Genomic DNA, 24436 nt, shown 5'->3' with positions numbered 1-24436 from the left:
TGATCATTTCCCGTTCCCCGAAGCTCACCCCTCAGATCTCTGGGGTTGGTGAGGACGTGGCTTTGCTTCTCGTGCGCCGGCCCTTGCAACGACTTCACGGACACCATTTTCCGATTTACCAGCCCATTTGTCAGCTATGGTGACTGAAGTATCCTGCCAAGTGGGAAATGGTCCGCTGAATCAGCGGCATCGATCAGATAGCTCGCAGTACATATGTCGTTCCCTTCGAAGCTCAAAGCCACATACATGTTCCAAGCATCAGACGCTGCCCACAATCTTTGCACTTGTTGCATCCAATCTTCACTTCAAAGGTTTTAGAGGGTAGATCCTCCGATAATCAACCATGAGTTCGTCCGACGCCGGGTTGCCCGTGAACGCTGTCGTCGGAACTCTGCTCGCGACTTTTCTCCTTACCATCACCTTAGCGTTTCTGTCTTCAAGTAGCAATCTGTCGAGTTTTCCGCTAGTCGGAAAGGAAGCTGGCAGTTATGAGAAGCGACGTAAGATGTACTTTGCAATGGCCACTAAACTTTATGAAGAAGGCTATCAGAAGGTTTCTATCCACGCAAGAGTCTTTAGAAATCATTGGACTAACCTCAATCTCTGAAGTTCAAGTCGTCAATCTGGCGTATTACAGGTGCTGATGGTAAGAAGCAAACAACTTCTCCACGGCCAACACTAGCTGATACCATTACAGGCGACATCGTTATGATCCCGCTTCACCATTGCGACGATCTCCGAAAAATGCCCGACGACACCGTCAACAACGTTCCTCTTTTGGAATCCGTTAGTAGAGCCGCCCGGATACTCTGTTGCACAACTGGTGCTGATTCTTCTCCAGCTTTGCGAGACGAGATGGACAGACTACCACCCAATAAACCCCCTGTTACTCAACGTCATCAAGTCGAACCTCACTCCAAGCCTGGCCAAAGTTGCCGTCACACTATCAGGTCACATCCAACGTACGGTCTTGGACTCGCTCGGTTCTTGCACCGAATGGACGGAAGTGGTGCTGTACGACAAACTGCTGAATATGGTAGCCATCATCTCCGGCCGCATCTTCATCGGCCCCGAGCTTTGCCACAAGGAAGAGTACCTAGATGCCAGTACCATGTTCGTCATCGACCTCTTCACAGCAGCAGCCAAAATCAAGAGATGGCCAAAGTTCTTGCGCTTTATCGGCAAGCATTATGTCCCCGAGATCAAGGAGCTGGCCGAACACAGACGTCGTGCAGCTCAAGTCCTGGTTCCGGTCATTGAAGAACGCAAGAGGTTAAACACCGAAGGTACCGAGGCACCAGAGGACATGCTGCAATGGTTCATCGCCAAGTCTAGCAAGTTTGACATGGACAGCAATGAGCAACTCGCCGAGACACAGCTTAGCTTGAGCGTTGTCGCCATCCATACTACGACAATGGCAGCCACTCATACGTAAGGCGTTCTTGTTCATGATATAGCCAATGCATCGTGAGACTGACTGGATCAAAGTTTGTATGATATCGCAGCACGCTGTCCCGATGTCATTCCCGCCCTTCGGGACGAGATCAAGTCCGTACTCGCCGCGAATGGAAACGAATGGACAACCAGCGCCCTCTTCCAGATGAAGCTCCTTGACTCCGTCATGCGAGAGTCCCAAAGATTCAATCCCGCCAGCTTAATCAGCTTCCTACGAACCATCACGAAACCAGTGACCCTCAAAGACGGGACTACCCTCCCCACCGGCACCAACATCGCGGTGCCCATGGTCGGTCCTCTACGGGATGATTCTCACTACACCGATCCAAACCTATTCGACCCCTACCGCTTCGTATCGATCCGCGACGAGATGCGCAGCGATCCGTTGCAGTACGCCAATAAGGAACAATATCAATTCGTGTCTTCGACCAAGGAAAATATGGCCTTTGGCTTCGGTCGCCACGCGTGTCCGGGACGATTCTTTGCTGCCACCGAGATCAAGATGCTCCTCGCGAGACTTCTACTCGAGTACGATATCCGAATGCCAGACGGGGTACAACACCGCTACGAGAATATTGTAAGAGGCGATATGATTGAACCGGATCATACTAAGACGATGATGGTGAGGAAAGCCATTGCACCGAAAGAGTGAGGTAAGCAAACTGCTCAAGGACGGGTCTGCGTGGTGATACCGTGATAGGGCTTTTTTGGGGTGAGCATCAGTTCGTGCGGTCATGACGACAAGGTCACATCGCGCGGGCGTCTAGGACATGTCACACATTATTGTAACTTCTTGCCGGTGATTTTGTGGTTGTATTAAGCGACGATGGGTAGTTGGCTATCTTTGAATAACGGACCAGTGTCTACGCCGACCAGGTACTATTGAAGGCCACCATGCCTCACACGATTCCTCGCAACAAAATGGGATGTACCGTCATGACAGCGACGGATTCAAAGCTGTGATCGCATGAACTGCCACAGAGCAGGGTTCTGACTTGGCGGAATACCCATCTGTCTCAAGTCGACAAGAACCGGATCATCCTTCCGAGTGTCTGGATGCAGCTGACTTCCGGCATTGACCTCAGCTGTACCGTACCTCAGAGCTTCAACAATCGCTTCAAGATCCAATTGCTGGTCGGCTGGGTCGCCAGACTTGCCAAGGCCCTCATCGGTTGCACCAGCACTCTGTTGGGTGGTTTGAATAGCTTCTTCTCCTTCCGTTTGCTTTCGAGGGCCCAAGCATCTGTTGAAGAGTCCCATAACTGGACCGAGACTGCGTGTAGCTGTCCCTGGCTCCGTACGACGCGTCGTAAATGAATTCCATGGGAGAGCGAACATCTCCGAAGCTGCGGTCAGGAGCCAATCAGGTATGAGACGGACCAGCATGCCGACAGGAATAGTGAGAACTCCAAACATAAGAGACCAGCCCCACTGAGCTCCCGTGAGAGGAGCAACTTGGAATGCTTCTCCACCCAGAAAGATGATTATGACTTGTCCAGCAAGTGTCACAGCCTGCACAAACAAAAACCAAGGATTCTGGAGAATACCCTCCAAGATGTTGAATCGGTTGTCGATCCGCCGGGAGCTGCAGAACCATTAGTCCAAGCCGTGCCAGGTTTCTCCGTTAAGCTCGACTCACTTGATTTGATTGAAGAACTGCATCCACACATAGACGTTGAAGGTCATGGTTTGTAGTTGTCGCTGCTGTTGCTCGGTGTGGTATTGGAAGATGCTTTCCCCTGCGTAGTGGGACGTGAAGATGACCGCAAGCTGGTAGATGGACTGCCCTAGAATCATCTTCCACATTGTAACGTTGAGGACTGCAACTCCTCTCGGCTGGGGCTTCCGCTTCAGCAGATTGGGAGTTGGAAAGTCGGTACCGAGGGCCAGCGCAGCGAACGTATCCATGATCAGGTTGATCCACGACAATTGGACAATACTGAAGACAGATGCGTCCGTGCCACCAATGAGTGCAGTTATGACAGTAAGAAGGCCGGCCGTAACGTTGATGGTAAACTGAAACTGTTTCGATTTGTTAATGTCAGAAACGCCAGGAAGACTATGTCACCAACCTGCATAAACTTTTTGGCGGCATCGTTGACGGCTCTGCCCCAGGAGATTGCCTTGGCAATCGATACAAAGTTGTCGTCCATTAAAACAATTGCGGATGCTTCCTTGGCGACTTCGGTTCCAGATATGCCCATGGAGAAACCCACATCTGCAGCCTTCAATGCGAGGGCATCGTTCGTGTCGTCTCCGGTCACAGCCACGACCTCGTCAAGACTCTTTAAATGAGTTACTAGGCGTACTTTATCGTCGGGGCTGGATCGAGTAAGGACTTGGAGACGTGGAGCTACGAGATCGATCTGTCTCGACGTCAACTTCCGGAAGGTCGGTCCATCCATGGCTATTCCGCCAGCCGTGTAAATTCCGCATTTGTCGGACAGCCTCAATAACCTCAGGCCGTAGGGGGTCGCGGATGCCAAAAGCATCGATGAACACCAAGTCGGTGAGACTGATCGTTGTATTTGAAGCGGCCGGTGGCCACTAATCAAAGTCCCTGTATGCCGCGGAAATAACTCGCAGAGACCGCTGAGCGAAGCCAAGAATGATGGCCTTCAGTCTTTGTATGCTTTCAGGAGTCATCTTCATAACGTCGGAGCCAGAGGCGGGATCGCTCAAAATATTGACGCATCTGTCCAGAATGACTTCTGCAGCACCCTTGACCAACATTCGGTAGCGACCATCGCTCAGCCTTATAACAACAGCCATCCACTTCTTTGAGGCATCGAAGGGAATAACCTGCACAATGTTCCCGTTGGTCCTCTCTTCACTGACACTTCCCATGCCAAGATGCTCAACAGAAAACTTGAGAAGTGCAGTTTCGGTGCTCGAACCAACAAAACCGCTGCAGTCAGTCGTTTCGATTGCGTTCGAGTTGAGGGAAAAGCTCGTCTTAAGTAGTTCTCGGATAGTGCTCGGCAGGGATGCAATGAATTCATTGGTTGAAGGGATGTCGTGGTCGTGCCCGTATGGAAAGCCAACATCTCGAAACAATGCTGCCGTTCCGAGGATACCTGCAACGACGCTCATATTGTTCTGGGTTAGGGTACCCGTCTTGTCGGAACAGACCGTTGTAGCGTTGCCCATGATTTCGCAAGATCGAAGGAGTCGTACGAGGTTGTTGTCCTTGAGCATTCTTGTTGTAGCAAAAGCCAAAGCCAGGGTGACAGTGGGAGACCCTCGGGTACTGCAATAACGATAATCGTGATGGACAAGATCAGAACGTCCAAAAAGGCATGCCCCTTCTGTTTGGGCCCACCTTGTTTGTGTTTCAGATCGACGATGAACCGGATGAACATGATTGCGAAGAAAATACCACCCGCTATCAAGCCGAATCTGATGATGTACTTAGCTAATATTCCAAGCTTCTGTTGTAGAGGAGTCTCTTCAACGTCGTCGTGGAGCGACATCATGATTCTGCCGTACGACGAGTCGGCACCAACAGCCAATACGAGATATGTTCCGACTCCAGTGGTTGCTTTTGTCCCGCTGAGGATGAAAGGATCGTTCTCGTTCTCGATGGATGCGGAGGCTGAAGTCTTGGCCAACAAATCTGACTCCCCAGTCAAAGCGGACTCGTCGCATTGGATGTCAAATCCTTGAATCAAAATGCCGTCAGCGGGAACAACGTCGCCGGCCTCGATGTGCAATACATCGCCCACGAGAACGTCAAAGATGGAAATGGACTGGTGTTTGCCAGATCGAACAACGGTAACCATGCGTTCTTCCTTCTTCTGGTTCAACTTCTGAAACTTGTAGTTCTTCTGATAGTCGTTGACGGCGGTCGCAACCACAATGACCACAGCAGCAACCAAGATACTCACCCCCTCAACCCATTCAATCCTTGCTCCTTGTTCGTCGCTGCCGACGGATTGGTAAATGCCTAGGGCAAGAGAGACGACGGCAGAGGCGGTAAGAAGGAACATAAGTTTGTCGTTGAAGGCCATCCGAAGAAGTTGCAGAAAGGTCTTGGGCTTTCTCCTGGGTACACGATTCTCGCCGTATGTTGCCCGGCGACCGGTGAAGTTGCCATGAGTTTGCCCTGGGGCTTCTGTTGCCTTTTGGTCTGCCTTTGTTTGGGCACCGGCGCTCTTGGAATTTGCAGCCGTTTCTGCACTGATGGAGTGTTCATCGAGGATATCTTCGTCGACTCCAAGGCCTGCGTTGACATCGGTTCGCAAGCCCACCGCAAGGCCCTGCAAGCCCCCAAAGGCGAGTAGAGATCTCGGGTTGCGGTTCTCGATCAACCGGTGGAGTTGCGGTGGGGAGAAGGCGAACTTGCTTCCAGGAGCATTGTCCTCGTCGTCGAGCTTCTCGGTGGCCGCCGATGCCGCGATGATGCTCTTTCGATCGTCAGGCGTCGAGCCGATAGGGGGCAATGAGGTGATTTCGTCCTCCATCGCCGTTATTGCACCGAGATGGGATGGAGACAAAAGTTTGCAGACGGTCGAATTCTGGAAAATTGGCAACAAAAGAGCGTTAGAGGCCGTAAAAGATGGACTGATGGCTCTTGGAGATATTTCCCCGGTTGAACAACGGAGGTGTGTTACATATCAACAAATGTTTCTTGGCAATAATATGAGGCAGTAGATACCCTAGGAAAGAGGCTCTCTGGCCGGACTTGCCAAGCAGTCGTGCGTGGAATGGCTTGCCAAGACCACACGGCGGAGTGTGCCGTGATGTACATAGAGATTGTAAAAAGCCAAGATAATCAGCAAGTGGGTAGCCGCCGAATAGAGAAAAGGGTACGTGTGCACCGCAACAAGACTTTGTTTCCGTTTACCCCCTGCTACTACTGGGATGGACACCTTAATCAATGTATCGCATTTGCTACATTCACCGCACACCTCTCCACACCCAATCGCTACGTTGTGTACAGACATTGGCCATCGTCTCCCGACCCCAATAGTGCGCCGTACTGCCACTCGCTTGCTTCGAAGCGGACCCTTGCTGCAAACGCGACATGCACGTACAGTCCTTAAAGCCAGCACGTTGCACTGCCCTGGTGGATCGCAAAGCTTTGGGAACCAACCACCACCACCACCTCACCACTTACACCGACGAAAACAACGCAAACCGCGAGACGCCCGCAGCAAGACTAGAAGAGCCATCGCACGCCCATGGCTAGACGCTACCCTCTCCCGAGGCATTGGAGAGTAAGATCCGGGATCGATCCCCTTACCAAGCTGGCTTCAACTTATTGCGAGATTGCAGGCTCGCTTGCCCAACGGCCAGCCCCCTCCTCGTGTCATTGTCGTGAAACAGGAACACCCAGGCGCGGATTCATCTTCATCCCAGCACAATTCCCGAAAGCAGGGTGACCGTGATGAATCTGCCAATTCAGGCTGGAAAGAAACTTTCTTCAAGGTTGTCGAGGGAAGTGCGACTGCGTTTGGCTCAATCGCTGTGCTTGGTTTGGCAGGATATTCCTACCATACCTACTACAAGTATCTCGTGCTTCAAAAGATGGAAAACGCATTCAGTGCAGGATTTTCCACTCCTGAGCTCATAGCGCTCGCGCGACATGCCGTACCGTCTAAGCTGCAGTTGGAAGCAGCTTTACACGAAAATGAACTGGGTCACCACGAATGGATTCCAAGAACCGAACAGCCTCTCGTTGATGCAATCTTAGATGGCAGTCTCCAGGGGAGGTACCACCTCATCACCGGGGAAAGGGGCTCTGGAAAAACATCCATGATACTCAAAGCAATGAGACGAGTTCACGGCGACGGGATCGCCATGCTCGAAGCCCACGGTGATCCAGAAATCTTCCGTCTCCGCCTGGGCAAAGCCCTCGACTATGAGTTCCACGAGGACTACGTCGGAAGCTTGTTCAACTTCAAGGGCCCCCGTGACTCAACAGCCACTCTTGATATTGAAAGAGCGTTCAACAAAATGGAAAAAGTCGCTTTGAACCGGCGGGCGCGTACCGGCAAGCCTCTCATCCTCGTCATCAACCGCGTTCATTTGTTGCGAGAAGACGACCACGGCCGCAATTTACTCGAGCTTATCCAACAGCGAGCCGAACTCTGGGCCGCCAGCCGCCTCGTGACAGTGGTACTTACGAGCGACGATCACAGCATCACAGAGCGCCTCAGGTGGCAAGCAACGCGCTTGAGCGTAGCAGACATACACGACATCCCCCGTGGACCCGCCCTGGCCTCCCTCAAAGACTTCCGAGCAAAGGTCTTCAAGGAGGTTGTGCCGCAGAACATCCTAGACCATGTCTACAACAAAATCGGCGGGCGTGTCGGTTTCCTCGACCACGTGGCCCGGTCCGAGGACATGCTCCACGCCTGCGACCTAATCTGCGAGCGGGAGAAGCGCTGGCTCCTCGGGCAGTGCTGGATCCTGGGCGGTGACATTGATGACAACGCCGAGGACCAGCAGGACTTTTCAGCTGCTGCGATGGTGCTGGCTAAAGCTCTTGTCGAGAAGGAAAAGAACATGGTCCGGGGGGGCATCACCGACGGCCGGCTGCCAGAGATACCCCTCCACGAGGTGAGACAGATCATGACCCGGCCGGACCTGATTCAGCGGCACGATCACGTCAACATCTTCTCCATTGATTCCAACTCAATCGTTCGGGCTGACTCGGTGCCAATGCAAAATGCATTCCGTGAGATCTGCGCGCAAGAGGGCTTTGAGGATCACCTTCAGGCAACGTTGGACCGGTTGGACGAATTGGAGAGTCTAGGAAGGACGAGGGAGATTAAGATGAAAGACCTTGTCAATGACGGAGAGTTCCAAGCACTAGTTCGCTCGGCTAGGGGCAACGGGGAGCCTCTGATGGTCACTGTAAAGGCGGCGTCTGCAGAAAAGGGCGGCGAGTGATTACTATCGAGGATCGTTTCTAACTACAATAAGCCGAGGCACGACATTAGAACCCATACATGCATGTTTCAACGATCAGAGTGGCGGAGCAAGCTTGGCTCAACGGGTGTGGATGTCTGCTCGATGATAATTTGACGATCCTCTCTCAACATTACGACTTTTTCTTTCCAGCACCCCTTTCAGCCCCCACCCTAGCAGCACTAATAAAGTTGATAGGCCATTTCGAGAGAATTCGGTTTCGCTTTCCATCCCTTATTCTTTATTGCTCAGCCCTACGCCCTGTACTCCCTTTCCCACTATTGTCGTCTCCGCGGGCATCGGACGAGCCGTGTAATTCCGCCGTGTAAAGCCTGGTGATGGTGCCTACCTTCGGACAGCGTCGGAGAGCGAGACGCTCAACCAATGGAAACTAAGTCCCAAAGCCTCTTTTCGTTGTAACACATAGCGAACGAGACACGGACAGTTTAGCAACTCCCTCGAACGTCCTGGCCTAAAGCGTAGTTCTGGAGTGTGATATGGCGATGTTCCCTCAAGCACGGACGTAAAACCAACATGAGGGTAACAGCGTCAAAGTGTGTTTATCTACGTATGCTCTAAAACAGAACTTTACCAAAACCATTGCCACCTTCTACCGCTAAAAATCGAGTTCTCGGCGTCAAGTGGGTGAACGAGCGAGCATCTAACTTCTAAATCCCCATGGCAACAAACCTTAAGTCCCTTGAGGCTTTACTTTGGGCACCAAAGTCATGTGTCATACGCGGAAACCACAAAGAATCACCAACTGAACCTTCATGCGCAAGAAGAGATCTAATGACTAATGTGACTTCACAGAAGCTAGGACATGACGTTGCACAAACAATATCAATTGCGACCATTCTATCTTGTAAACACCTCTAAACCCGCGATAAAAGCGACCGCAAACAGGGGGAATCAATCTGAGCTTTGGGGTATCAGTGTGACAAACGGACGACGCAACCCATCCTGTGCCCCCGATTCAACCTTTAGCCGCATTCCGGTGATACGCCAATAATGATGCAGTGGTAGTAGCTTGATAATGTCCCCCGACAGTCTAGACGATTAAACAAGTAAAAGACGGCGCTGCGCGCTCTAGAGTTTTTACAAAAGGAAATACGGCCCTGTCTCAGGCGGGGCCAGACCATGTCCATACTCGACGTTCTGCTGAAGCTTACTAAGCTTCAACCATCAACTGCTCACCCTCCTCTAACAACTCCGTCACCTTCCTCAAGTTGCCAATGAGACTCTTTCCGAGACCGACCAGGAGCAGCTTCTCGGCGTTGGCCGGCAGGCCGAGGTACGTAGGCGGCTCGCGTTCAGGCAACTTGTGGATCCATGCCATAAAGTCCGGCAGAGACGTGCCTGATGGAACCTCAAGACTGGTTTCCTGGCCCTCTGCACTTTCGACAAGCTTATGTCCGACATCGTAGGCGGACGGCGTCAGGAACGAGTGGACAAGCTGGTTCAATTGCTTGAAGTCGCCCTCATTGTCAATCTTGCCACCGTAGGTTTCGGTGACGAGGTACCGGATCATCTCCCAGGGAATGCTCTGAGGGGCAATGTTTGTGCGGTTGCCAGCAGCGTTCTCGATCCAGGTGTCAATGATGAATGCGGAGCATTCGTACTGAGGCATGTTAGCATTATCTTGGATGATTCAGTGCTCAATAAAACTTACGTCACTGTCATTGAACTCCCAGAAACCCTTCCAACCCAAATTGGGTGCGTAACGAAGACGCTCTTGAACAACTGCGTGCAAGAAGGCGAGCAGCAAGTAGAGCCTGGTGCGTTCGACGGGAGCCTTGGCAGACCTGGTTGATAGAGAGGACATGGAGTCCTTCATGTTGGCACGGACACCAGCAGGTTGCTCGTACATGAGAACTCTCGAAGCGCGAAGCAGATTGACGGGAATCTTGGGACTCGACTCCATGGAAAGGAAAAGACGGAAGTCGGAGTGAGGGTTGAGCGATTCCATGCGCTTCTCAAGACTCTGCAGCCAAGTAGGTGCAAGATGGACGTTCTTGACCAAGACCCAGTTGCCGAGCTGTGCGGCGTTGTTGACGGCCTTATCGGCGGTTGCCAGACCTTCGTTGGAACCCATGGCAATGTTGGTGCACTTGACTCGCATCCTCTCAACGAGGTTGTCGACCTTGTAACTGGCATCGAAACCAGGGCTGGAGACCAAAGAGATGGGTCGGGTTGCAGGCACCTGGGTGACAGTTTCCTTGAGATCTTCGACGATGTCGAAGATGTCGGCACCAAAGACAAGGGCGGCGAAGCGCTCTGCAGCAGGCACGAACCTGTCAAGGCGGAAGAGCTTGACAAGAAGCAGAGATTGCAAGGCCTGATCGAAAGGCTCGACATTGTCGTCCCAGATCTTGGGCACGAAGTTCTCGGCCAGTTCCTCAGAGAAGAACTTCTCCCACTGCTCGTTTGTGATGTGCTCTAACTTGTCCTTGAGTACGCTCATGCGGCCAGCTCGGGCACAAGCTTCCTCTCTTGCCTCCTTGTCGGTCGAGAGATCCTTGCCCTCCACGCGATCGTCAAGGATGACGTCAATCAAAGTCTTGTCCATCTTGTAAGGTGACGCCTGGGCAAGCAGCATGGCCAGCGTGATTCGGTCCTTCTGAAGCAGGCCGAGCGCAGTCCGCTTGAACGTGGTGACGAAAAGATCCTTGACGATGATGTCTCGCCGAATGTTATGGTTGGTCTCGTTGGCAAGGTTCTTGTTTCCATGAAGAACGGAGTGGAAAATGTCGAGGAAGTACTGGAGCGAGAACTGGTAAAAGTGGTTGAGATAGTGCAGCTGCTCCAGCACGGCGAACACAGTACTACAGGACCTGGCAATGATGCCGTACTGCTGAGTGATTTCCTCAACCTCGGCCATGACACCCTCGGTATTGCTCATCTTGTCAGAAATCTCTGCTGCTTCTGTCTTCAGAGTCTCCAAGGTCTCAATGACGTTGTCATCGTCGAGAATGTTGCCGCGAGACTCGTTGAGGGCTTGCAGAAGACGCTTCTCCAACTGCCTAAGATGAATCTTGAACTCACCCTGAAGCTTGATGAGGTTGGACCGGCGCTCATCGACATCAGGTCTCTCCGACTTGAGCACATCGTTAAGTGATTGGGTCTGGAGACTGCTCTGCGTGACGGTAAAGTTGACGAAGGTGGTACGAGAGCAAATGTCGGGAGGGAAGGTGGCGGAGGGGTCGCGAGTCGACAGGTAGATCTTGAATGAAGGCGAGAAATCAATCTGCTGCTTGCCAAGCTGGATAAGAACACGTCCACCAGTCTTTTGGTACTCCTTGTTCAAGACCTGGTTGAGGATGGGGTCCAGGTATTCAGCATCTTGAATGAGAATTGGGTTGCCAAAACGCAGCGAACTCTCCAGTTGCTTGGTGAAGGAATCATCCAGGAAACTGGTGACAGTGAGGCGGCGGTCCTTGCTCTCCTTCTGCAGGAACTCGGTGACTCGGCCAGAAGGATCGATGATGAGAGGGTAACGGTTGAACCGTTTGAGTATGATGGCGTTCTCCGTGCACAGGTCGTCCACAGGCAAGCTGTTCTCCTGCCAAGTCAAGCGCTCATCAGCGGTCGATAGGTACTCAGTGACCGGGTTGTGCGGCTTGAACTGGACGCCTGAGAGTTGAAGCTGGTGAAGCCAGTCATCCATCATCGACTTGCGGAAAGTCTGGTCGTAGAGACCGCTGTAAGCCAAGAAGGCGGCGGCAACAAGGACATCGCCAACGAGGGTGCTGATTTGAGTCTCGAAAGACTTGCTTCCCTCCTCCCAACGAACTCTCTCCGAAGACAGACTGTCGAGCAACTTGACACTTCTGTCGACCTTGAACTGAACCTTGGACATCTCCGACTTGATGGCCTGCGTCTCGCTAATGAGTGCGGCGTACTCCGTCTTATACTGGGCGATACTGGACTCGAGGGTGTTGATGGTGTTCTCAACAGCCTTGGCCTCGGCCTTGGTTTGCAGAGCTTGCTCCTCAAGCTGATCGACCTCTTCTCTGAGAGGGCCGACGCGGTCCAGAATGTCGGAGTACGAAACTTGTGCTTCAACCCACTGCACGAGGGGACCGCAGGCCTTGGAGGCACGGTTGACTTTGTCGAAAGTGAACTCGGGGTTGGACAAGAAATCCTTGCGCATCTTGAGACGAAGAGGCTTCGTCATGTTTTTCTCGTTGTCAAAGTTGACGATGCTGGCGATGAAATCGTCGCGACGGATAACGCCCTGGATCATCTTCCAGTCGTTGACCTTGTGACCAAGCAGGGCACAGACAGACTCCAGTGCGAGTCTGACACCCTGAGGAGGGTTACCCATGGATCGAACTTCGGTAAGGTGCTGACGCTTGATGTTGCTAACACTAGCTCTTGCCTCCTCGACAGCGGGTTCGGCTCTTGCGAGATCGTCCAAGACGACCTTCTTGCGCGTTGCAACTTCGGCCTCTTGCTTCTCCAAAGCGACCTGAATCTCCAAGGAAGTGTTCTTCCTCTGCTCGGCCTCTCTCTGATCGGCAACCATGCGCTGCAGCTTCTCGTTCGCCTCGGCATCCTTCTTCTCGAGTTGAGTCTTCTTCTCGGCTAGGCTGACCCTGAGGTCGCGAACCTTGTCGACAGTGTCTCTGAGCTTCTCGAGACCGACGTTGAGATGGCGCTGCTGCTCTTCCAAGTCCTCACGCTTCTCATTGTACAGCTTGACGTACTGGGCGACGAAGTCCAGGAAGTGTCTGGGCGTGAGGAAAGTAACCTTGCCTTGCTGCTTGAGTAGCTTGGCGTTGAAGCGTTGGAGGGAGTAATGGATGTAGACCATGGAGTTGACAATGGTCTCGCGGTGCGTAGGAGGCAACTGAAGGGCGCGGTAGGCCACCGGAATGGTGTCCGGCGCCTGGAAGTTGGGACGGTCCAGATCCATGGAGGTGGTGAGCTCGTGGCCGACCTGGAAGAGGGCCTGGTCTGACCAGTCACCGAACCAGTTGAGCACACAACGGTTGAACAAGGCAGGACTGGTTGCGGCCTTGGAGCCGAGGCCACCCTCTGGCGGGTTCATGGTGAACACAACGTGCAAGTTCTTGACAATCTGTTGAGTGAACCACTTGTAGAGTTCTTCGGGCGAGTCAAGGTGCAGGTTCTGTCGCTGAGCGCCCTCCTTGCAAGCTGTCATGAGGGCAGCGAACTCGTCGCCCTCAAAGAGACCAGGAACCTCGGCGTTGGCAAGCAAGGTGTTCATTCTCTCAAGGAAACCGGAGTCAAGAACGTTGGCTTCGTCCATGATGAAGCAAATCTTTTCGCCCTTGCAACCGCAACGTCGGAGAACATCACGGAGATCGTCGTCGAAGTCCTCACCAGAGTACTTGCCATGCACCTTGATCTGGAAGACCTTCAGACCATTCATCCAAGCCACGAAACGAGAAAGAGTAGTCTTTCCACTTCCACTGACACCGATGAGGATAAGATGACCCTGGGGCTGTCTGAAGACACGATCGATGCGGAGGACGTGCTCCAAGACGTCGTTGAACAGGATAAGCGGCACGTCGACCTCTTCTTCGCAGAAAGTCTTGAGTCTGGCCTTGACAAAGTCACGAAGTTGCTCTCGGTCAACAGGGACGTAGTTCTTCGAGAGCCAGTTGGAGAAGAGGATGGGCCCACCAAGAGCCTTCTGGTCGTCAACGGTAGGGAACAGATCAAGAGCGATACGTCGCACAGCGTCGTCGGTCCACTGGCGCTCGTCCTCGGCAACGAGACGATCCTGGAACAGGCGAAGAGCCTCGTGTGCCCAGATGCGGACGAGACCTTCGATGGACAGTGTCTCCAAAGGCCGAATTGCCTCGTAAATACCTCTGACCCATCTTGTCAACTCACGAGGACTGTACACGTAGTGGGGCTGGATCTTTGGTGTAAAGCGTTTCTGGGATTCCAGGTAGAATTTGACCATGGCTTGCGTGAGTGGCTCAGAGTAGCCGCGAAGCGCCGGGATGATCTTGAGGACGGCAGAATTGAAAGTGCCGTAGATTTGAAGCAGTGAAAGCTCTCCGGGATAGTCAACCATGATAAGAGGGGCGTGGCGGAGGAATCTGGCGCCAAGGGGAGTACGACCGGCGTCGGTGGGAGGGTTACAGGCACCGACGAACTGGATGCGGTCAAGCGTGACCCAGGACTTGTCCGATGTCCTCCAAAAGCCGTTGTGCTCAACGAGCTGGCGGAGGAAGGAGATGGCCCTCTGAGTTCCGTACTTGTCGGGAGCGGGCAAATTGATTTCATCGCAGAAGATGACGAGCCATCTGCCAATTTGAGTGGGCGAGAGCATGACTCCGTTCAATGTCTTCTTATACTCGCAGTATTGCTCAAAGGTCTTGATCAAGAGATCGGGGGTGGTGGCGCTGGAGAAGTTGAGGCCGACAACCTCCATGTTGGGAAGCTTGCGAAGAGCGCTGAACAGCGTCATAGTCTTACCCGAACCGGGAGGACCACAAAGTAGCAACGGCTTGTGCTCAGCCAGCCACGAGTAGAGGACATCCTCGTGACGAACTGTGTCGAGCGTGGGAATAACGACGTCGGTCTGGGTGATGGAGTGGGTGTTGACCTCAATAGTCGGCACTTGGTTCTGCCAAGGGGACCATTCCGCTTGAGGCAGGGTGACGTCGAAGTCAATAAGCGAGCTGGAGCCATCCAAAGGAGGGTTGCCGAAGTTGGCGAGGCCACCGACAACATCTCCAAATGACTTCCTGTCGTTAAGAGGGCAGTCACCAGTCAGAGCCCAGACGAGGGCAAGAAGAAGCTTCTTGGCGATGAAGGCCTCGACCTGCTCGGGGTCCAAGGGGAAGTCAGAGTGTTGCGCATTGTACTCAATCATGTCACGAACAGCCTTGTTCAACAGAGAGAACAGTGTGTTTAGAACACGAGCAACAGTGAAGTCCATAATGTGGTTGAAACTCTCGGCTTCCTTAAGCGCCTGGACGAGGAAGTCCTCCCCGCCGAGGTAAGCCTTGAGTAGATCGGCAACCTGTTCCTGGACAGCCAGAGCCTTTGCGGGGCTTTGCCCGGCGCCGACACTGTCTTCGTCGAGGTCCTCGAACGGCTTGGAGCGCAATGTCTCGAGGTAATGGTCGAGCATCATGACGGGCGACACAGTATCCTCGCTGAACCAGACCATACCGCAACGAGAGACCGTGGCAAGAGTGGCGTACTTGAGAGTCTCGACCTCGAACATGATGCGGACGTTGGCAGGCAGGTTGAGACGTTCACCGTTGGGAAGCGTAAGAAGCTTGTTGTCGTCCAGAACACTGTTCAAGTTCTCAACCCACTCGGGGTCGACGTCACCGTCAAAGACAATCCAGTGACGCTTGGAGTCCTCGCCTCTGAGGTTGTCGACGATCTTTCGGAGGATGCTGGTGAAGAGACCGTCTGTCCACTCGCGCGTGGTAGAGTCGAGGTTACCGTACAGAGCCTCCTTGGACATGACCTTGGAATCAATGACATGCTGCACGCCCTCAACACCCTCGACCTTCTGGAGCGCGTCGAGCAGAAGAGTCCAGGCAGCAGATTTACCTGTACCAGAGTTGCCCACCATCATTACACCGTGGTGGATCTTCTGGATCTGGTAGAGTTGAAGGACCTTGGTCATCCAGGTATCGTTGACAACCAGCTGTCTCTCGGCAGCGAGAGTTCGGATGGCCTCCTCCAGTTTCTCCAAGTTGGCGGGAACGTACTTGACGCCAGGGAAACAAGTCTCCTCAACCTCTGTGAGGATCTCGACATCACTCTTGATCAACTTTGGAGCAATGGTTTCCCGAATACTCTGTACGATGATCTCTGGTTCAACAACCTCTTCAGCGCCGATGCTGCCGTCACTAGCTGCCAGTCGCGCACGCTTCAAGCCACCAGAGCTAACGAGAACACTCTTCAAGGCACGGAGACCGAAATCGTAATGAGCCTGCTTCGACAGTCTAGCAGAGCACTGGTCGAAGAACGGCACAGTCTGCTTGGACAGCTGCTTAGCCTGGTTGAAACCCTGAGAGTACAGCATGACTTCGGAAATGAGTTCTTTGTCGGGCTTGGACATGGCGACGCTGCGGAAGAGCTTCTTCAAGTTGTCGGGGAGGTTGGAACGACCGGCGTAGCCAGGGTTCATGGTGATGAAGATACCAGTGTTGGCGTTGACGTGGAGCTGACGTCCGACCAGCTCGATCTGAGCCTTGTCGTCTTCGGCGCCCTGCTTCAGACCAAGCTGAATGTTCTGGATCTGCTGCGAAACAGCGGACAAGATTCTCTCCTCAAGACGGTTAAACTCGTCGAAACAACCCCAGGCACCGACTTGGCAAATACCGAGGAAAATACGACCCATGGCCTGGAAATCAAAGGTGTCGTCACAGCAGAAGACCAACGTGAAGCGACCCAGTTGGAGACCAAGGGCCTTGACTGATTCCGTTTTACCGGTACCGGCAGGTCCGTAGGGAGATCCACCGAGACGTTGGCAGAGAGCTTGGGTGAGGGTAAGGAAGCAGCGGTCGGTGAGGGGTGTTCTGACCAGGCGATCGGGAACTCCAAGATATTCGAAACCGTAACTGAGCTTGGCGTTGGCCATCTTGATCTGCAGACGCTGCTGGAAGTCACCATCAGGAGAGTAGTGGTAACGCATCTGGAGCAGCCAGAAGTAATGAGTCGGCGCCGTTGCATTGAGATTGATGAGCTTCTCAATGGCGTCACGCTGGTGAACGCACTCGGTGATAAGCTGCTCACACTTCTTGCGCTGGATGGCCTCAAGATCGCCGAGGACGGTGTCGGCCAGCAGACGAAGCACTTGTACTTCACGCTCATAGAGTGACTGCAGCGTCTTGCCGCCGTCTGCGAGTGATTTCTCCACAACGGTGGTCCAGACGGCTTGGGTGGCCAAAACAACGATTTGACTGGGGAAAGCCTCCATGAACTCGTTCATCGCAGACATCTCGATCTTCTCAGATTCGAAAATAGGAGTGTAGTGCTCGACAGCTTCCGCCAGGAGCTCTGCGAGAGTGTTCTTCATACCGCTTTCCAGGAGAGCCAGCCAGTCGTTGATCTTGGGCGTTTTGGCCAGAGAAATCTCCTTCTTGAGCCGCACCGCCTCGCCCTCCTTGGACGTGAAGCCAGAGATGATAGTCTCGTCGTCCATGATCAGTCCTGAGAGACCAGCGAACATCTTCTTGAAATGCTTAGCAATACGGAGAGTGTCATTGCTGTTACCAATCATTTCCAAGAGGTCCTCGTCACCAACGAAGTAGAATCTGGGGAAGGAGACACGCTCCTTCTCGAGATACTCACCAAGAGCCTTCTGGATCTTGTTGAGCAACTCTGCAAGTCTCTCAAGAGACTTCTGTACGTTGGGGATTTGAAGGACATCGAGGACGTACGGCTGCTTGTAGACCTTCTTCATAACGGCAGAGAACTCGCTGTTGATGTTCTGGAATCTGGAAGACTCCACAGGCAACAGGTGCTTGATATCGGCATTGCCAGTGAAGACTCCCTCCAGGTACACCCACTGTCTTTGAACGTCAATCCAAACGTCAAAGAGGACGTGGACTCTGTTGAGCTTGTCTTCCCAGGAGCTTGCCTCCTCCTCGAATTCCTTGTAGTAGGGAGAGTGCTTCATAGCCTGGAGCGAGTTCAAGTTCTCACTGCACTTTGCGAACAGATCATCCCAGCCACGGATGAGGCGGCACTTGTTCTGGTAGTTGACAAGCTCCAGTCCATAGTTGGACCATGTCTCACGAACTTGCTTCAGGAACTCCTCCAAGGCCATTTCACCCTGAGCCTGGGTAATGATGTCCCTGACAATAACCTCTGTGGCGACCAGGTTGAGATCCCAGACATCACCGAGGGTCATAGAAACGGGCGAGTATCGCTTGCCAGGCTTGATTTGCTTGTAAATCTTCGTCCAGTGGCGGTCCCGGATAGCTTCAGACTTGAGATCTGAAAGCAGAGAGTTGACCTTGAGGAGGCCGCGAAGGATGGTCTGAACGTGTTCGAAGGCAGCGTACTGACGCATGCGACTGGGCATCTCCTTGGTGCTCTTGATGAGGTCGTCGATCTTGGAGCGAATCTTTCTGGGCTGGACAGCCGTCCATAAGATCTCTCTCGTCTCATTCAGACTGGCCCAAATAGTGGACAGGTTAGACCAGACGGACTGGAAATCCTGGACCTCCTCCAGGATGGTGCCCAAAGAGGTATCGGCGCTGGCAGGGATGTCGAGAGCCTCCTTGGCCTTAGCAACCATCTCGAAGTCGGTCTGCAACTTGGAGATCTTGCTCTCGAAAGTGGTGAGAGTGGCAGACGCAATGTCAGGCTGGATGGTTCCAGAGACCGGCTTTTCGTCATTCCACTGCACGGCGATCTCGGCAATCCTGTCGTTCACAATCTTGTCCTCCGCAATGATCTTGGATCTGAGGGCATCGGTCTGGTCCTGAACAATCTTGGACTTCTTGTCCAAGATTTCGGTCAAGGATTCCCAAGAACTATCAATCTGCTCGATGTGGAGCCAGTCATTGGAGAACTGGTAACGCTGTCGCACAAGTGTCGACTGTCCTTGCCTGAACATGTCAATCTCGGGTGCCCAGAGCTTAACATTGCGCCTACAAGCCTGCACGACAGTGATGAATTGGACGGCTGTAGCCGTGGAAGAGGCATCAAGACCCTGTCCTTCGAGGTCGCGGCGGGCCTTCTCGATATCAGCGTGGACCTCACGCATGCGATTGCCGAGCCTGCTGGCGAACTTCATCAAGATCTCGTGCTGCCACTGATCGTACTTGGCGTTGACCTTGGTTTGCACCTGGTCGTAGTCAATCGTGGTGTGGCCAAACTGCCTGCTGACCTCTTGGGTGTCGAAAGTCTGGCGAGTCTTGCGAATTTCCTGAAGGAGTTGCAGCCATCGAGCGAGCTGGTCGCCAAGGGCCTCGTACACTTGCTCAGATTGAAGATCCCATAGGGACTGGAACTGAAGCCACTTGTCGACATATGTGCTGATCTCTTGAATCTTCTTCTCCACAGAAACGTAGACGCGGCTGAGCAAATCGGTGCACTCGCCAGGCAGGTCGTCGAAACGAGGCTCGTCCAGTGTTGTAGTGGTAAGGGTCATCTGGTAACGCGTGGCTTTGATCTTCTTCAAGTTGCAAACAATCCCCAGCCATTCGTGCAGCTGTACAAACCAGCTCGAGCGGGCATACTCCAGCGGAGGATCCAAGTAGATCACTTGGTTCCGCATGGACAGCTCATGGACCAAACGCTTGATCGTTGGACCTTGGGGAGTTGGCGCCTCGCCATTGTCCATGACTTGCTTCCGGCGGCCGTCGTCAAGATACTCGTCCTCGAAGGCTTGGATCCAGGTAAGAATGGCGTCTTGAAGACGAGCCAGGAGCACATCTTTGAGCTTCTGGTTCATGTTCTCAACCCAGTAGGGGAGGTTGACGTATTGCTCCAGGTTCAGCTGGTCAACAGCTGTCTGAATGGTCTCCAGGCGCGAGGTGAAGGCGTCCGCCTCGTAGGGACAGGTGTTGAGTTCAAGAAGGGCCTTCTCTACGGTGGCGTGGATCGAGGCCAGAGAGGCAGTCTTAGCCTGAAGCAAAGACACGGCCGCAGCAAACTCGCGGATGAACAGGCTGTGCTTGCTCTCTGATGGCTTCGACAAACCGAACTCAGAGACAGACGGCAAATTGGCATTGTTCTTGGTAGAGAAGAAAATCTCATGCGAGTTGACGAAAGACTCCCATCTGAGGGGAACACCCCGGGCCACCAGGGCGTAGACGTCGTTCCTATATCCAAAGACGAGGACCGCTTCTTCGCCCATCTCGGAAATCTGACGCATAGTTTGCGAAAAGGTGCGAACACTCTCCATAAGGCTGACGGCGAAGGGGTATACGCGCTTGGCATCTTTAGACACATTGTTGATGGAGTGAGGCACAGCATAGTTCTGCCACATTAGGTTTCGCGTCTCCTTGAACAGAGTGATGACCTGGGGATCGAAGTTGACAAGAAGCTCATAGTTGCCACCGTTTGCTCTCATGCGGCGAATGTCGAAGAGAAAGCCGGAGATGGAGATTTGCCGGCGCTGGACGTCGTCAAGCCATGCCTTGTAAATGGTCTGAGTGTCGAGCTTCTTGCGGAACAAGTTGCTCTCGCTCTGAAGCTTCTGACCTTCGGCGTGGATGGCCCATTCAACACCAAGAACATCTTCGACCTTCTTCATGTAGTTGTCCAGTTGGTGCTCGATCTGTCGAGCCCAAATGATAGCTCCAGAAACAGGTGGCAGATCACGCAATTGAGCCATGGCGTGGGCTTCGGAGTGGCCATACTGCTGCTTGAAGCGCTCGTGAAGGCCATGAATGGCTTGCTTGACGTGCTCCATGAGCTGGTTCTGGTACTCAGCAATGGCACCACGAATCTTGGGTCGCACGAAAAGAGCGTTGAATTTGGAGAAGACGCGGAACATTTCGTTGGCGTTTTTCGCAGTCGCCAGACGGTCTCGGAGACGCGCAATGATGGAATTCTCGACGCGAGAAGTCCGTTCATTGTACATGTTCTCGGCCTTGGCCCATCTCTCCGTACCCTCGGCGGAGACGTCCAGAAGGTCGACGTTCTTCAACGCTTCCCACGCCTGTTTCACTTCCTCGACGGCATCCACGTCGCCCATCTCCTCCACGACAACGACGCCATTAGTGCCGGTCGTTTCGGCCAGGCCGCTCACGGTGGCCTTGGGGCCGAGCACATTGACAATGGTGCGCTGCAGTTGCTCATGGTTGTCACGGAAAGTGCTGACGTACTTGAGACGTCCTTGAAGCTCGCCATGCTTGGGGTTGACCTTAATGGGGATGAACTTCTCGTTTCTGCGACGCGTAACCTCACGGGCGACGTTGGTAAACTCTTTGATGCTCTCATCCCAGGTAGTAAAGATGTCGTCGCAAGACTTCATGATACCCTTGAACTCGGAGTAATCAAGGTTGACGAGCTCGGTCCCCGGTAGCAATCGATGGAGAACCTCGTCCAAATCGCCAGAGATGGCCTCCACCAAAGGCAGTGCCCTACGAATGGGGTAAGGGCAGATTCTCAGCTTCCTGTTCAGGTGGCCAAAGATTTGCACGATAGCGTCCTTCACCTTGGACATGGATGTGGCAGAAAGCAGCTCATCAAGCGGGAAGTCTCTCATGAGCTGGTTGTACTTCTGGACCTTTTCCATAGCTTCCTTCAGACCCGTGTCGGCCGTGAAACTGACAGTCGCCTGGAAACGCTTCGCGTGCTTGAGAATCTCCAACGTCAGAAGAACTCCCTCGCTGCGGAGCTGTCCTTCGATTCCCTCCAGAGCGGACTCCATCGACAACCAAAAATTGACCTCTTGGCTAGCAGTGAACTTGAAATCCTTGGCGCTGTCGGCGGGGTCCCTGGTCATTCTCGTGATGACCTGGATCGACTTGATCCAGCTGTTCACGTTGTTCTGGAGACTATTGAGAAAGGTACTGTCGGAGAGGACGGCGCCCGGGATGAGATCGAGGGTTGGCTTAGAGTGTCGGGATTCGGCCTCCTCCAGCGCGTTCTGCACCATCGTGTGGAACATGAGGGAGACCTCGGGGATCTCGACATTCTGCTGCAGATGCAACAAGCTTAGCTCGAGATCGTTCCACCTCTTCTTCGTGACGGGAATTCCAGTCTTGGAGTCGACGTCGGCCCTTCCCCTGGCGCCATTGGTGATTTGGCTCCGGGTGTTGGCATCGAAATACGGCGCCAGCGCATTGTGAACGTAAGAGTGAAGAATCTCAAAAGGCGAGGTCGAAGGACCCTGCTCGCCGGCGGTGGCGTTCAGAGTAGCAGGGCCTGGGAGATTAGTAAGGAGAATCTGGGAGGTAAGAGGGAGCACGGGATCGATGGGGCCAGGCCGTTGCTTGAGCAGGACGAGGACAGACGCGGTTGTCGGGGACGAAGAGATCTCTGTGGTCAGAGAGTACGTGTAGGACGGAGGCTCTGGATGAACTCGGTTAGCAACATTGGCCACGGTGGATAAGCTCGTGGCAGCGGGCGACGAACTTGAGTCCTCTCCATTCTGTATCGCAGAGGCCGGCAGGATATCCTTCTGAATGTACAAGGTGTTGGGGGTATCGGTTGCGAAGCGGGCGCAGCGCTGGAGGGTGTCGGAGTAGCGATGCTTGTGAAGCAAGCTGCCGGGACTCTCGAGGTCCTCCTGGTTTGCGCCGAGAGCTATCTGGCATGCGAGAGCTATGTGGTCGACGACGCGGACGGGATCGATCGAGGGGTCGGACGTGGGCGAGGCGACGCCGTTCGCGCCAGGGATCGAGGGAGAAGCCACCTCCATGGCGGCAGACGTGTATTCGGACGGAAGAAGACGGTATTTACAGAGACGAGGTCGGCATCATCGTAGGTGTGACGGTCGGGCGAGAGGTTGTGGTGGACAGCTAGGTCTGTCGAGTCAGAGGCAACCTCAGGGGCGAGAGCGTTGCCGGCCGCAGTATTAAACGCGGTGTAGATAGAAGGAAAGAAGAGAAACGAAGACAAGATGCTAAAGGAGCGTGCTTGTTGTTATGAATCCTCGTGGATTCTCGGGGTATCGTCTAGTCGAGAGAGCTTCGCGATGTTCTTTTGGTGGCGGTGGGTGGTTGCTAGTAAGTTGGGTCAATTATTCGCGACTCGGTCGATGCTGCGCCAAAAGTTGTCTCCGGGAAGGTCCACGTCTTCCCGCCTGCAGCAGTGTTGACTTTCTACTCTAAACCGTCGCAGTAAACCTCTGGAGCCCCGGAAAGTCGACCTGTCCCCCGGCCCACTTTCACGTTGCCTTTAGTTTATTACAGAACCCTTCGGTCCAAAAAGTCAGGGGCATGGAAGGTACGCAAAGCTGCACCTCAGTGATTCATGTACCTCATGGGTGTTTTGCAGCGACTCCAGCGCGGGAGACTGCGAAAACGGTACCTTCTCTTTTTTCCCTTCCCAACGGACGCGACCAGGACGGATCCTTGTCGCGACAGCATGTGTCAGGAGGCGTTGGCCACTAAAGGCGTGTGGTGTCCCACTGAGGATTGCGGGGCTTATTTGATTGGCTGCCTTGCATCCGTTTTTTTGTGAATGCTTGTGGAGGAAGCTCAGACACGCTGTCCTTGGCCCCTCACATGGCGCGGCCAGGCATAAATAATTCTGCATCAAGCCCGGTCTCTAGTGCAAGCCTATATGCACGCCTTAGTCTCTGTGGTTTCGTTGCTGACTGTGCCAAAATGTGCCAACGCAGAGCAGAGGGCCCTTGACGACTTAGGTAATAATCGACAACAACATCCCTCCCGTCTCAACAATGGCCACGGCGCATTTGCTCCTCGTGCTTCTCGGTCCTCATCGTAGCGTTACGATCAGACGCAAAGATCGGTGGGAAATGCACTGTCTGCGGTCGCAACGCGACGTCCAATCTGCCACCAACGCCTACTCCCGCTATCCTTGAGCCCCAAAATTACTATTAATCGTCTTTCTATTAGCAGCGGCCCCTGGTAAGGTAAGGTAGCTTGAGCTGCAGCATCCCGCCAGCCCGCGCGCCCTGGCCCCACTAATCGACTTGGACTGGCCCGGACACCTGCTAGGAACCTACCGGTTTGGCAGTCCATCTTGCCTGACATCACCACACTTTCCGTAGCCTCGTCTAGCCTCACCTCGCATATCAAATGTCAGTCAGCTGTGCAGACCGCGGTTTCTCACTGCGGCTTAGTCAATATCACAGAGTTAACACCTCATAACCCAAAGTTCAATGCTTCAGTCATGTTCGCAATGTTTGCTGCTGCTTTAAAACCCGCCCAATGCATCCCTTCTCTTTCCGTAGACAGTAACACATCAAAGAACCATGTGGTCCCCAAAATTCTAAGGGACCCAAGAACGCACGACCAAACGACTCCGCCCAAATCAAACACCTGATCCGTTCCCGCCTGGCTCTCCGAACGACCAACGGCCATGCTTCCGTGACGCGACAAAGAAAGCTTCGTACAGCCTTACACTATCCCAATACCCATTCCCGATCCGCCATGCTAGGATACCTTCTGAACATATAGCGCCTTGC

At 53.5% G+C, this 24436-nt stretch overlaps 4 protein-coding genes across 4 annotated transcripts; 2 read left to right on the top strand and 2 right to left on the bottom strand.

Moving 5' to 3' along the window:
• Positions 1–343: 343 nt before the first annotated feature.
• On the top strand, positions 344–2107 carry ATR2-5 (Cytochrome P450 monooxygenase ATR2; the record flags this gene model as incomplete). The annotated part of the gene is made up of 5 exons (XM_037320455.1): positions 344–553; positions 610–646; positions 698–786; positions 842–1431; positions 1489–2107. 5 exons carry the CDS (start codon positions 344–346, stop codon positions 2105–2107), a joined length of 1545 nt encoding a protein of 514 aa, XP_037180761.1.
• Positions 2108–2406: 299 nt separating this feature from the next.
• Positions 2407–3860, bottom strand: CGCA056_v005201 (Calcium-transporting ATPase 2; the record flags this gene model as incomplete). Its single annotated transcript, XM_037320454.1, has 3 exons — positions 2407–3040; positions 3095–3477; positions 3528–3860. 3 exons carry the CDS (start codon positions 3858–3860, stop codon positions 2407–2409), a joined length of 1350 nt encoding a protein of 449 aa, XP_037180764.1.
• Positions 3861–7257: 3397 nt separating this feature from the next.
• On the top strand, positions 7258–8352 carry CGCA056_v005200 (uncharacterized protein; the record flags this gene model as incomplete). Its single annotated transcript, XM_037320453.1, has 1 exon — positions 7258–8352. One exon carries the CDS (start codon positions 7258–7260, stop codon positions 8350–8352), a length of 1095 nt encoding a protein of 364 aa, XP_037180763.1.
• A 1189-nt stretch (positions 8353–9541) lies between these two features.
• CGCA056_v005199 (Dynein heavy chain) lies at positions 9542–22702 on the bottom strand (the record flags this gene model as incomplete). Its single annotated transcript, XM_037320452.1, has 4 exons — positions 9542–9991; positions 10043–14166; positions 14236–22353; positions 22417–22702. 4 exons carry the CDS (start codon positions 22700–22702, stop codon positions 9542–9544), a joined length of 12978 nt encoding a protein of 4325 aa, XP_037180536.1.
• Positions 22703–24436: the final 1734 nt, after the last annotated feature.

This window comes from Colletotrichum aenigma (genome assembly GCF_013390185.1).
Source record: "Colletotrichum aenigma strain Cg56 chromosome Unknown KSG_Cg56_contig03, whole genome shotgun sequence".
In the NCBI taxonomy this organism is placed as follows: Eukaryota; Fungi; Ascomycota; class Sordariomycetes; order Glomerellales; family Glomerellaceae; genus Colletotrichum; species Colletotrichum aenigma.
This window is presented reverse-complemented; position numbering and strand designations above follow the sequence as displayed.